Source organism: Macrobrachium nipponense, chromosome 1 (assembly GCF_015104395.2).
Source record: "Macrobrachium nipponense isolate FS-2020 chromosome 1, ASM1510439v2, whole genome shotgun sequence".
NCBI lineage: Eukaryota > Metazoa > Arthropoda > Malacostraca > Decapoda > Palaemonidae > Macrobrachium > Macrobrachium nipponense.
This window is the reverse complement of record NC_087200.1, coordinates 117320666-117335417: the sequence shown is the minus strand read 5'-3', so window position 1 is coordinate 117335417 and position 14752 is coordinate 117320666. Positions and strand designations below refer to the sequence as shown.

At 39.4% G+C, this 14752-nt stretch overlaps 1 protein-coding gene across 6 annotated transcripts in view; it reads left to right on the top strand.

Annotated features, from left to right (window-relative positions):
- The window catches only part of LOC135219576 (sodium- and chloride-dependent glycine transporter 2-like), a 145836-nt gene extending 138779 nt beyond the window's left edge, over positions 1 to 7057 (top strand). For all 6 annotated transcript variants that reach the window (XM_064256458.1, XM_064256456.1, XM_064256454.1 and 3 more), the window contains exons 8-11: positions 3834 to 4071; positions 4360 to 4588; positions 5903 to 6012; positions 6569 to 7057. In XM_064256458.1, the coding sequence (XP_064112528.1) occupies positions 3834 to 4071; positions 4360 to 4588; positions 5903 to 6012; positions 6569 to 6895 (904 nt within the window). In that variant the 3' untranslated portion in view covers positions 6896 to 7057. The remainder of the gene's footprint in view (positions 1 to 3833; positions 4072 to 4359; positions 4589 to 5902; positions 6013 to 6568) is intronic.
- Positions 7058 to 14752: the final 7695 nt, after the last annotated feature.

Below are 14752 nucleotides of genomic sequence, written 5' to 3'. Positions count from 1 at the left end.
CATCTTCTTCAGTGCATTTAGCACCTCTTGCCTAGAAAACCTCATTACCATGTCAATGTTCACTTGCCCATCCTCTCTTATTAGTCTTTAATTTTCTTCATTTAACAACTGTTCAAAATATTCTTTCCATCTCTTCACAATATCTTCCTCCTTTCTAAGTACTACACCATCTTGATCTTTTATTTGTTTGATATCGGTAATATCTTTGGTGCTCTTATTTCTAGCCTTTGATAGCTTGATCATCTTTAATCCTTCCTTTGTCCCCAGCTCATTATACACATCATCATACAACTTTGCTTTAGCTTGAGCTACCACCTTTTTCACCACCTTGTTTTTCTCTCTGAACCTATCTGTCTTCCACTGACTGTGACCCTTCCCATCTTTTCTTTGCCTCCTTCTTATCTTTAACTACTTTCTCAATGTCTTCATCCCACCACCAACTCTCCCTTTCTTCCCATATGATACCAGATGTCTCTCCTAGCAGCTCCTTTCCATGCCTTCTTATTACTGCAGCATTTCGTGCCCACCATTCTTGAACATCTTCAGTCCCTATATCAATATCCTCCAAAACCCTCCTCTTAAACTCTCTCTTCTTATCCCCTTCCTTCTCTAATTTGTACCATTTAATTTTCCTTATCCCTTTAGCTTTGGTTTTTCTTTCCCTTTTTAACTTCAAATCCATACATACAGTCCGTGTTGGGGGGGCTACATGGTCGCCTGGAAGAACTTTGCAGTTCTTGACCTCCACCAGATTTATCCTTTTATACAAGAAGTAGTCTATCTGGGAGAATCTTCCCCCACTCCTATATGTTCTTAGGTGTTCCCTTTTCTTCCTAAAGAATGTGTTTACTATTGCCATGCCGAATGACGCAGCAAAGTCCACTACACTCTCTCCTCCTGGGTTTCTCTCCCCAATTCCATGGCCCCCATGCACCCGCCCAATCGCCTCATTTTCACTTCCGACATGGCCATTCAAATCTGCCCCAACTATCACCCTCTCATGCTCTTCCAGTTCTTGCATTATTCCATCCATGTCTCTCCAGAAATTTCCCTTCTCTTCTTCTGTGCAACCAACTTGTGGTGCATATGCACTTATAATATTCAGAATCTCTCCTCCATAACATATCTTCAATCTGATGATACGGTCATTCTTTCTATGCACTTCTATTACAGAGTTCTTCAATTCACTAGACAGTAATATGCCAACTCCATTTCTACCTTGTTTATTTGCTCCACTATAATATAGCTTATATCCATCTCCCAACTCTTTAGCTTTATTTACTTTCCACCGCATTTCTTGCACACACATAATATCTTTCTTTTCTCTCATCAAGTCAGCCAATTCTCTACCTCTCCCAGTCATGGACCCAACATTTAGCGGACATACTCTAAAACCAATGTGAGCTCGCTTCTTTAGTTGTTAGGAGAGACTGACTATTTCTTGAGGGTAATGCTAGTGGTGACTTGAAGCTTAAGCCCTTGCTAGTGTATTTGGCTGAGAATCCAATAGCATTCAAGAAACTTTTCATGAGTCAATTCCCAGTCTCTAGGGAATCTAATCAAAAGGCTTGGGTTACAGTTCATATCTTTGAATATGAATGATCATTTTGTGCCAGTAGTGGAACGATATATTGTGCTTCGAGGAATCAGTCCTTTAAGGTTTTGTTGGTGTTGGATAATGCCTTGCCAACTTCAAGGCCTACTACTCCGAAGGATGATAAACAATGTCTTCAAGGGCATTGAAAGAAACAAGTTGACTGACAAGGAATTTCGAAATCCTACAACATTTTAGAAGCTGTGGAGAACACTGCAGGTGTTTGTGACGAGGTAAAGCTGACCAATATGAATGGGGTCTTGAAAAAACTGTGACTGCAGTTATGAATGACTATAGGATTTGAGAAGTTAAAGACACTCGAAAGTGCCACCAAAAAAATTGCTGAAATAAGCAAGGAGCTAAATTTGGTGGTGGATGCTAATGTCAACGAGATGATGGAATTCCATAGGGAGGAGTTATCTGCAAAGAACCTAAATCAACTGGTGAATTAGATGATCAAGGAGGAGGGAGAGGTACCAGTCACAGAGCCCAGGTTACTAAGTGCTCTAGGCTTGTCAAAAGCTTTGTTCCTCACACAGCAAGCTGAGGACCCCACCATTGAAAGGACCACAAAGGAACAGTGGCGTCATGGGTGGGCTCACTTTTTACATGGAGACTTTGGAGACAAAGAAACACACTGTCCAGTCTAGCCTTGAATGCTATTTCAAGAAGCAATCTCCTAATCCAGACTCCCCTGCACCTGAATCTCCAGCTCCATCTGCAACCTCGCATAACCCAGTTAAGAAATTCTACACTTTTTTCTCATTTCTATAAACTGTTTTGCTGCAATATATCTTTATCGTCATCTTTCCAGACTCCCCTGCACCTGTGTCTCCAACTCCCTCATCCCTATAAGACAGTGTTTCTCAAACTTTCTTGCGCAGCAGACCCCTTTTATTAAAATTACTCATGAAGCGGACCCCTTATTATTATAATTTCCCACTTAAGTTTTAAAGTGTTTTCAAGGTATAATATATATAGTACTAAAATCGCTACTAAATTATTTATTAATGGGGTATCTTCAACATAAATGTTTACATTTTACTTAAAATAACTTTCACATTGTAAATTTTGCAATTTTTCACACAAATTTTAGTGACCTTAACAGTAACGCTATTTTCCTCACATTATCCTGAGGACCCCTTGGAACATTCCACGGACCCCTGGGGGTCTGTGGACCACACTTTAAGAAACACTGCTATAAGCCTATCTCTCCATCCTTAAAAATACCCCATCTAGTGTGCATGCCAACCAAAGGATTAAGGTAAGGAATTCTTCACATTTTTTTTTATGAATTGCCTTATAAATTTTATAATAAATACGAACTGTAAAGCACAATATGTTTTAATCATCATCATTCCAGACTTGCCTGCACCTGCATCTCCAACTTCCCTCACATCAATCTATACATTTACTGTAAAACTTCTAATAAATTGATACTTGAATTGCGTTTATCCTTCAAAATCCTTCCAGTGTGCAAGCCAACCACAGGATTAATGGTGGAAATTCTTCACTCTTTTCATTTTTATATAATGTTTATGTAAGAAATTAACTTTTTAATATTTCTATAAATTGTTTGGGTAAGGAATTCTTCACGTTTTCACTTTTATAAATTGCTTAATGTTAAGTACTGTATTGCCTATTGGCAGCCCTAAGCTGAAACATCATTAAAATTATTATGGTTCCTTCTTATGACAAATGAAGACTTACAACAAGCCATATGACCTGGTCTCCGTCATAACTCGGGGACTGCCTATACATGTATATATATATTTACATATTAAATTTGTTTACACTATAATTATTTACATCTAACAGCCTTTTTGTGAAAAGTAGTTCTCTTTAAAGAAATTTCCAAGTCTTGTGGTGTTTCGAGGAGAATAACAGACTCGATCAAGCTACGGCACCATTAAAATAATTTTTCTTCTGCCGGTTTCAAAATATGAAAAATCCAACATTTAATCTAAAAGATTACCTTGGTGTAAGAGAACTTTACCTGACTTACATGGTATAAGGTATAACATTACATAACTTTGTGTTAATCCTTTAGTTCTTGTTGTTCTTGAATGCACTTCATAAGAATCAATGTCAAAGCAACTTGCTATTGCTGAATAACTTATTTCAAGGAAAATAAAAGCAATTAGTCCACGTGTTAATTCGTTGGCATCAAGTTAGAATTTCATGTCAACAATCACGTGTTATGCCAGTGATATTAAAACCCCAATACGAACCTTTCCAGACACGCTTTCATCGTTTGTTTAGGAAACAGCTGTACCTCAATTTTCACTGGCTTCGTCATATTCAGCATCTTGGGCTTTCTAGCTCACGAACTGAGCGTACAAGTGGAAGATGTGGTATCAGCAGGATCCGGTCTCGTGTTTGTTGTCTACCCAGCAGCATTGGCTCGTCTGCCAATTCCCCAACTGTGGTCCGTCCTCTTCTTCTTCATGGTGATCAACGTAGGACTCAGCTCACAGGTAAGTGAATTGCAGAAGTCGGTATCTGCTGATTTCCGATTTTCAGAATTTATTGTTGCTTGAAGTAAAATGCTATTGAAATAGGACATTTCCATGACTGATAAAGTTAGAAAAGTACTTTTAGTGATAAATTTACTGGCCTAGCACCATGTTTAAATTTCTGTTTATCTATTAGTTGTCACTATCAAAGTAGTCATTCTTAATGGCGTTTATGTTGTCAACAGCTGCAACAGTAGAAGAAATTATATTCACCTATTAGTTTATTTTCTTATTTCTATGGACTTTCAGTTTTCAATGGTCGAAACCGTCACAACAGCTCTCTTTGACCAGTTTGAGTTCCTGCGACCTAAGAAGCCTTTTGTGGTCGCCCTTAGTTGCTTTGGAATGTTCCTTCTCGGGCTGCCGTTCTGTCTCGAGGGCGGCATTCTCATATTCGAACTCTTTTTCTGGTATTCTGCTAGTTTCTCTGTCATTGCACTGGCTATCACTGAAGTGCTTGGTATACACATGATATACGGTAAGATCATCAGAAGTTTCACTTGGCAACAAAAATATATTGCGTCACTTATTTAGATTGGACGAATGTCCTTTTCTTTCTTTCCTCTTTCAGGATTTGACTAAAGTTTTCCTTGGATCAGTAAAACATCATCTTCAATTTATTTGTAATTCTCTTCATTTCATTCAACGTAAATTTCTATCTCTTGTGCAATACGGGTAAATATAGTCCAAGAACACTATACCTTTGACTACAAGAGATCCCATTTAGAAATCACTGAACTACTGAAAGAAATAATAAAAAAATTCCTAATTCCTTGGTAAATGGAGATAATCTGATAGATTGATTTATTAAAGATTATCTAGCGTCGCAACTGCTAATGGTTATTGACGCCACTACAATGGAATATATAAAGCATATGCATGTATATCCAAACGAACGAATACATTCATACGCACATACATAGACATACGACAAAATTATTAACTTGAAATAAAAACATTAAAAACTCGCTTAAATTTAATAAAATAAAATTAATAAGGGAAAATACCCAAGAAAAAAATTAACACAAAATCGTAAAACCTATAAAACTTAAAAGATTAAGAGTAAAAATTAAATCTTAGTTAACATACCAATAGCATTAATAAAATTAAACAGGGCGCTTTCATTAAAATCTGCCCCTAAAATCTTGGCAAGGGAAAACCACCTTCAGTTCCCTGCAACTTGAAGGAAAGTACCTCTCTCTCTCATCTTACAGACTAGGACTCAATATCGAAACGATTATCATATTCAGAATCCTTCTCACGAGGGAGAGATTTCACGAGTAGTGTCCAAGAGCTGCGACATCAGCAAACGCAACATGTGAAGAAGTATATACTTATAAAATAATTAAATTATACAATGAGGGGTGAGCCACTAATTATACGATTACAATATGTTCTTTTGGATGGTCTTTCATGCAAAGCTTGTTAATTCTCTGTACAGTTTGAAAAACTGATAGAAAATATACAATTGATATTAAAGTGAAGCCGCCTTCTTCCGCACTAACAACATTTCAAAGATAGCAAGCAGTAAATCAGAATAGTGATGGAAAAGAAGAACGTATTACTTTTCTGTAACTCCGATGCCTAAATGGACTGTTATTAACAGAAAGACGGAGGGGAATATTTTGTCGCAGTACCTCTCAGCTATGCAGTTTTATTTACCCCAGTCAAAGATACTGTACAGGTTTGCATTCGGATTAGGACACAATTTTTTGTTACATGTGAAACCTTCCTACCTCAGGCAGTTTTTCATGGGCACGGAAAATTTTTAACATGTTTTTGCTTTTTGCAGGATATAGAAACTTTCTGAGGAACATAAAAGAGATGGATATCACCCTGCCATTCCCAGTGAGGTGCTATTGGACTATTACATGGCTTTTTACTGCTCCAGTCTCTCTAGTAGTAAGTAATTTATGTACTCTTTAACCACCATTTTCAACGTTTTAGGAGTCTGATACAGTCTCCATACCATTCAATCTCTGAGTGGAAAATAAATTGGGCAAGATTCAACGTTTCCCAATGCATCACGAGTATCTTTATTAATCATGTACTGTAATGGATGGCCTACTCATCAGATTGGATATACATTGTGTGAAAATCTATCACATAGAATGGTAAGACATAAACAATCCCTTATTTTTTCTATTTTTTCAAAAGTTCTTGAAATTGCATCCAAAAATAAGCAGTAAAACAGCATAGTCTTGGCTGAGTACTTTACTTTTTCCTTTAAAAAGTCATTTACAGGACTGAACCATGACATATGAAAACAGAGCAACAGTAATAATGCTAATAATATAATAGCATGAATATTTAAGTAATGCCAATACTAACAAAACTATATCAAAAAACCTTAAAAGTAACAAAGTTGGTCTTACAGTTTAGATAAGTCACATTTAAAGTGTAGAAAACCAGTCTTACAAGTACCTTGGCCCCCAATTCTATTTTGTGTAACTTACAGATCATTGGGGTTACATCCGTTTACTTCTTCGTTCCCGCCTACTGGGGAAATTATGTCTTCCCTCAAAACATCCAGACCTTGGGATGGTGCCTAAGCGCCTGTTCCATGGGATTCATACCATTAGGGGCGATCTACGCTTGCTGCAGGACTAAGACCTTCATGGATGTTTTCAAACCTTCGCCGGAATTTTGTCCAGCAAGTGAAAGGGAGTTACTTCGTGCAGGAACTTGCAAAGAGTCTGAGGGGTTCAGATACACTTACCATAACGAAGGATTCAATGATGGAAATGCTGACCATTTAAAGGTTACAGAAATTAGGAAAGAATAAAAAAAATATGAACATGGACAACCCAACCTACATAGTGAAAATGGTACAAGCATAGCTACCAGTGACTACATACTTCGACTTAGGGGAAATATTGCGAGGATTATAACTAAATATACATTCTAAGCCTAGAAACATCTACAAATAAAGGGCCTCGTCACTGTCTTCTTAAATTACAATAACCTCTTAACATCCTCAGAGCTTGGTGAATACACTCGGCTAGGAAAGTCATGATACAGTTTTTTTAAATCTTCGGACATATACTGCTCAATAATGCCACACCTGGCAACTCTAGAAAGGGGGCGGAACCTAAAAAATCGTAGTGTTTGTTCCTTTCTAGATTTCCATTAGCTTTACACCATAAAGATTCTGTAGAAGTCCTATAATCAATCACACTTGAATGTAGAAACAGGCTCTATATTATTCGTTAATGTTGGTTTGCTAACGGAAGTTCAGGGTAGAATATCGATCATCCATTTTTAAAAGCTAGAGTGAAACCTTACTTATAAGTAATGTTTGACACTAGAGTGGCGTAAAATTCATGCGTAACTGAAGACGGATCTTAAAAAATGAGAGAAAATGTTTTAAAATTTGGGCAGTACTTATGGAAATCGTAAGGAACAATACAGAAAAGAATGAAATATTATGACGAGTGAGAGAGTGCACACAAGCATAGGCCTATCGATAGAGATACTAATTCATTATATTTAGTTTGAGAGATCGAAGTGATATTTTTTTAAATGTTTCAAGTGTAGAGAGAGAGAGAGAGAGAGAGAGAGAGAGAGAGAGAGAGAGAGAGAGAGAGAGAGAGAGAGAGAGAGAGAGAGAGAGAGAGCCTATCTATAGAGATACTTAATTCATTATTTTTACTTTGAGATTGAGTGACAATATTTTTTCAAATGTGTTTTAAAAGGAGAGAGAGAGCAAAATCTGCTTACGTGAACGCATAGGCCTATTTATAACTAATTTCATTATATTTGCTTTGGGAGATTGAGTGGTAATATACATTCTAAAGTATGTTTTAGAAGGAGAGAGAGAGAGAGAGAGAGAGAGAGAGAGAGAGAGAGAGAGAGAGAGAGAGAGAGAGAGAGAGAATTATATAATATAGTATTGGTGACGGACTTGGGATAGGGAAAGGTAGAAGAAAGAGCGGTGAGTCGGTGCACAGATACTTAGGAAACAGGGTGATATGGTTGCCAAGATCGTGCTGCACTATGCTAGATAAAATTTAAAGGATCATAATATTCAAGTTAATTCTCTAAGAAATTAATACCCTAATCTTGATTTCATTAGACAATTGCCGTAACATTCAAAGATTGTAAAAAGAAGTGGAAAATTTTAGACACAGGCTGCGGTCATTCTTGCTCTTTTGATATAGATATAGTATGTACTTTTGAAAATTGGGTTTCATTCACAAATCATTCACGAAAATAGCTGTATTAAGTAAAAATATTTGTTACCACAAATAACTCAATATGTATTGCACAGACAATTAAAGTTTTATATCGTGCAAAAAATGCTGATGTGTTGGGAGATCTTTCAGCCTCGCGGCAAAGTAATGCAGTCGTGTTGGCTAACTACGAACTGCTTTGTAATGGGAGCATATCCAGAAAATCTTTGAGCTGACATGCTACTTTAACCTTGATAAAGCTTTATTTTTAAAGACAGTAGCTTTGTAAACAACAACTAGCATTCGATTCTTGTCAACGTCAAAGTAATCGAAGTGTGAAATCTGTTACGTAAGCCAGTATCCAGTGACTTGTGCTTTCCGCTCGAAGTTCTCGGGGTCCTCCTCACATCATAGAAGACGCTCTTGCGGATGCAACTAGATTTGCTCAACCTATCTTAGCCGTCGCAACATTGACTGCCACTGACGTCAGCTAACTTTAAATGCTTTGGAATACAAACAAATTTGTAGAAACTAAAATAATTACATTTACTACAAACGATGATGCAATATTCTCCTCCATGAAGGAAAACGAGTAAATGTTGTCGTCATGATACATAGTACTACAATCAGAAATTCACATTCTATCTATCAGACCTCTATGAACGAATCCAATCTAGAAATTCCAATTACTTCGGAGATATATCTTGTTTTTAATTATCTGAACGGTTTTGTTTTGCAGTTTTAACTTATATTATTTTCAATGTATTTCATATTCTTGAGTAAATTTAGCGAGATATATCTTTTCAGTAAAAGAAATGGGAAATTCGATGAACAAAAGCTAATGAAAACTGTACCCTGACTTTCCTTGCCCAGTGTACATGGATGGTATACACTCAGGAATTCTAAGCAGCAACATCACTTACTCCGTAATAGATGGCTATGAACGTCAGAGGAAAAGATGCCGATTCCGACCTTAAAAAATTACCGTCAAACTCAGCTATTTGTAATAAGAATCGATATCCACCCACCTCTGCCTTGTTAACAAAGTCGTACATTTGCAGCATGTAGCCATATTATGAATTTTTATCACATATACAATTTACTCTACCTTGGAATCAATATATTTTCATATATGTTAATAGAAGGGGAATTTTTTAAGGTGATAATAATTTCATCCTCTCATGGATTCGAACCAGCGCACAGAGGAGAAACCAAGACTTCAGTGACCTTTACCAACTCGGTCAACAAGTGAGATGGTGCAAGTTGATACAGAGTCCGACCTTACAAATCACTGTCGAACTCTGGTATTAGTAATTTGAATCAATATCCCCCACCTCTGCCAAGTTTACAGTCATAGAGTGAAGTGAATATCAAAGGACATTTGTAGCCTAATGCATGTATAGTGTTCCTCCCCATATTCATAGGGGATGTGTACCGGTCGCCCGCCCCCCCCCCCCCTCACCAAATAGCTAGATTCTGCAAAAAGTTGAAATCCCTATGAAAAGGCTTAAAACGGCCTATTTAGTTAGTTAAAACGCAAGAAAAACCCACCAAAAAAGTTTATGTGGTGTTTCTTATAAGTTTATCACAAGCACTTCATATGATAAGTTGATAAAAAAAAAAATTGTGGATATTTCTCATAGAAAAATACTGTGAATAGGCAAAACTTCCACGAATAATGGGGGTATTTGTTCCCAAGAGAAATCTGCGCCTCCAGAGTGCAAAAATATGGGTGGTTTGCGGCTTATAAATCACGGTGATTTGATAAAAATTCATAATATGGCTTCAAGCGGCAAATGTACAACTTTGTTAACATGGCAGAGGTGGGTGGACATTAATTCTAATTACAAATAGCTGAGTTTGACCGTGATTTGTGAACCACTATAAGCATCAGCTTATGCTTCACTTGTTGGCCAAGTCAGTAACTTCACTGAAATCACAATTTTATAAAGTAAATTGTATTTTTCCGAACTATGTAAGCCAAAGGTCCTTTACATTAGGAATTACTCTCAGCGTAGGCTGGAATGCAGCCATTGAATTCTTGAACAAGGTGGTTAGGCAGTAACTACGGTCTGGTAGGCGCCCGCCTGCCTGGATGTAAACACTCCACTTTGCTTTTTGGCCCACGTTTCAGATTGAGGGGTGGCATGATGTGGGCATTAATGTAAAGGACCTCAGGTTTGTATAATTAGGTAAAAGACAATTTACTTTTTAAAAATGTGATTTGTTCCTACACAATATATAAACCCTTGGTCCTTTACATTAGGAAGACTCACTGATTGGTAGGAGGAATGTGAGTGAGCCACTAGAAATGACTGGAGTTCAGCACACCGGGGCTATTCCTTCTAGTCGTAACAGTGAGGAGTGCCCTGCCTCTGACAACTTGATCGGAGACAAGATGATGATTCTCGTGAGGTATATGCACACTAGAGAAGAGTCAAATGCCTTCCAGAGACCGAGGACCCTGTGATGGCAAGACAGAAGTTTCTAATCAGATGTTGAACCTCAACAATACTACTTAGTGAATGGACTAGGGTAAATGTGGACCTTCGTCTTAACAGTAGAATTGGAGAAAGTGAACTCTCACGATGACACCAACCAATGAAGACGGCTCTAATCCCTGGTGTTATACAGAGGACTGAAAATCTACTCCACTATTTCATTGCTACTCGACGAGAACGTCGTGCTTTCAATGAAGGAGGAGAGCCTTTTCGTAATGAAAACACAGGGATTGTACTATCTGAAGAACCACTTCTTGGGGGTTGGATCAGGGAACTTTTCTATCTACTCTTGGAGCAGAGCTAGTCGTGCGGGGAACATGCTTAGTGTTCCGTTTTTTGTCAATTCAGGATTACACAGAATAATTGAACACCTTACAAATTAGAAAATGTATATTAAGGCAAATTAAACTGTCTGAAGAAAATAATTCTGCGTCATTGCTGCAGCCGATGGGGCAGGTGTGAAGGAACAGAAGACTCAAGACTTCTGTTATACCTTGGAGTAAACAGAAAGATGATTAGGAGTCTAATGAGATATATCTCTGTCTGAAAATTCTTGCAACAGCATATGTGGAGCACGAGACATGGGCCTTACACGAGAATTCTGAGCCAACCAGAGACCTAAGTCTGTAGTAGCCGGGCAGAGATTCAAAATGGTAGTTAATCCTCGATAGAAGGAGAAACATAATCTCAGAGAGAAGAAAGTACTCTGCCCATCGCTCGACTCTATGGGTGAATTGATGAATTGGTTGCATTTGACAACATTCTCAAGGTTGCTTGAGAGAGAGAGAGAGAGAGAGAGAGACAGAGAGAAGCTGGTTGTTTCATCTGTTGCCTCGTTGGGTTGTTTGTATTCGTTGGAAGTAATAGGAAGGGTCTTGGAGGTTTTGCGTATTTATTATATTGTATTTTTGTGCTTATTATCATTGTTACGATAGTATGGAGAAGACTTGTGCTTTTTTTTTCGTTTTGAGAGAGAGAGAGAGAGAGAGAGAGAGAGAGAGAGAGAGGAGAGAGAGAGAGAGAGAGAGAGAGAGAGAGAATGATGAATGGGTGGTTGACAAGTGAACCCCTTGTTTGGCGAGCGTTTTGGCTCATTGAGTGGCACGGTTGCCGAGCATTCTGTCAGTCAGCAGCAGTGAGTCAACAAAGGCGTTTGGAGTGAGAGGCAGTCAGTCAGTAGAGTTGTCTGTGTGCATTTCGCATAAGTTTTGGGTATTTCACTAATCGAGATCTGTCGTGCTTGTGTCCATCTGTGGTTGTCGAGTTGGTGAGCCATTTGTTGTGTCTGATGTTTGTGAATTGGTGTGTAGTCTTGGTGCTTGTTTGGTGTTTTTGTGTTGGTATTCAGTGGTTTGTTGGTGACACTTGGTTTGGTGTTAAGCAATTTGCTAGCAGTGGTGGAGTTTGTTTTTTGACTGCCATACTGCGTTGAAATCACACCTTCTTGCCCTGATTGTGTCAAGTTTCTTGGTGAGTAAATGTGTTTGAGATTTTGTTTTTTGCTTTGCTGAACTAGTGTCCTTTTAGTTATTAAAGTAACATAAAAGGGAAAGTGTGGCTGGGGGGAATTTGTAAGCCAGGATTGATTAACGTAAATGTCAGGAGGTCTTGCTTGCTTACTTAGCTTGTGATCCCACCACATAGTATTTTTAGTCCCCAACCAGGAACTGCTGGTGTGGCTGTATCAGGATGACTGGGACAGCGAGGTTGGTATGACTGCTGAAAAGGTAAAGCTGGAAGGGTTGAACGAGATCAGGAGACTTAGGGAGGAACTGCAGTCGGCGAGAGAAGCTAGGGAAAGGGTGGAAGTGGAGAATGAGAGGCTGAAGATTGAGTGCGAGAAGCAAAAAAAGGAGTTCGAAGAGTTAAGAGGGATGATGAGGAATGCAGGAGGTAGTGTGAAGCGAACACAGAGTTGCTTCGCCAAAATGTGGTGCTCACAATGTCGCTGAGCACCATATTCTTCTGAAATGCCATCGAAGTTGCGACAGCTCTAACTTCATGAGCATTGACTTTCAGAATTTTCAGATCACTATCTGGGCAGGACGAATGGGCCTCCCTGATGGTGCTTCTCAAGAAGAACGCTAAGGCGTTCTTAGACATTGGTAAATCAGGTCTTTTCACAGAACACCAAAGATTGTCCGATTGACATCTAATTTGTTTTGTTCTATACAGATAAAATTTTAGAGCTCTGACAGGACACAGGACTCTTTCTGGCTCCCGACCAATGATCCCTGCTAATCCCTTGATATCAAAGTTCTTGGGCCAGGGATTGGAAAGATTTTCGTTTTTAGCTAAAAAGGAAGGACTCAAGGAACAGACTGCATTGTGTCCCCTAAATCCAACATTTTTGCTAATTGCTTGAATCTCACTCACCCTCTTCGCAGTGGCTAGGGTGGTTAGAAAGAGGGCCTTCTTCGTTAAATCTTTCAGCGAAGCCTCGTGCAAAGGTTCAAAGGGACTCGCCATTAAAAATTTTAGAACTATGTCCAAATTCCACGAAGGTGTCTTAACCTGTGGAACCTTTGATGTTTCGAAGGATCTCAGAAGATCGTGAAGGTCCCTATCATTCGTCAAATCTAGGCCTCTATGACGGAAGACTATTGACAGCATACTCTTGTATCCTCTAATTGTTGATACTGCAAGCTTGTCTAGATTCCTTAGATGGAACAGGAAATCGGCGATTTGGCTCACAGAGGTCTTGGAGGAGGAAATGCCCTCTTTCCTACACCATCTTCTAAAAACAGCCCACTTAGACTGGTAGACAGATTGAGAGGAAGCTCTTCTCGCGGTGGCGATAGCTTTTGCCACCGCCCCTGAAAACCCTCTCGCTCTTGCCAGTTTCTTGATAGTCTGAATGCAGTCAGACTCAGAGCGAACGGGTTTTGGTGATATCTCTCGAAGTGGGGCTGTTTGAGAAGATTGGCTCTTATTGGTAGGATTCTTGGGAAGTCCACTAGTAGGGACATGACCTCTGTGAACCAATCGCTTGCTGGCCAGAATGGTGCGACCAGTGTCATCCTTGTTCCTTCCGACGCTGCTAACTTCCTTGTTACTTCTCCCAGAAGTTTGAATGGGGGAAAGGCGTATACATCCATCCCCGTCCAGTCCCAAAGCATTGCGTCTACTGCTACTGCTTCCGGGTCGATGATTGGAGAACAGTAAAAGGGCAGTCTCTTCGTTTTCGAAGTCGCGAAGAGGTCCACTATTGGTCGTCCCCATAGTTTCCATAACTGTTGGCAGACCTCTATGTGCAGAGTCCATTCTGTTGAAATCAATTGATTTCGACGGCTTAAAATGTCTGCTCTGACGTTCTGGACTCCCGAAACAAATCTTGTCAGGAGAGTTATGTTCCTCTCTTCTGACCATAACAGGATTTCTCTCGCTATCTTGTAGAGAGAACAAGAGTGTCCCCCCCCATTTCTTGATATAAGAAAGGGCCGTGGTGCTGTCCGCGTTGATCTGGACAACTCGGCCTATGACTCGTTCTTGAAAGGCTAGAAGTGCTAAGCGAATTGCCTCCAACTCCTTGAGGTTGATGTGCCAAGGCTTCTGTTCTTTTCTCCAGAGGCCTGACACTTCCTCCTTTCCTAGAGTTGCTCCCCAGCCTGTCATAGACGTGTCTGTAAATAACACTAGGTCGGGGCTCTGAAGACAGAGGGACACTCCTTTCGACATCTTGGTGGGATCGAGCCACCACTCTAGGTGTTTCTTGACCAACGGGGATATTCTCAAATTCTCTTCTAGGTTTTGTCTGTCCTGCCAATTTTCTGCTAGGAAAAACTGTAGGGGCCTGAGATGTAGTCTCCCTAGAGAAACAAACTTCTCCAGTGAAGAAATGGTCCCAAGCAGACTCATCCATTCCTTCGCCGAGCATGTTTCCTTCTCCAAGAAGGCTGACACTTTTTCTAAGCCTTTCCGCTGACGTTCTAGCGACGGAAAAGCCCGAAAAGCCACTGAATCCATCTG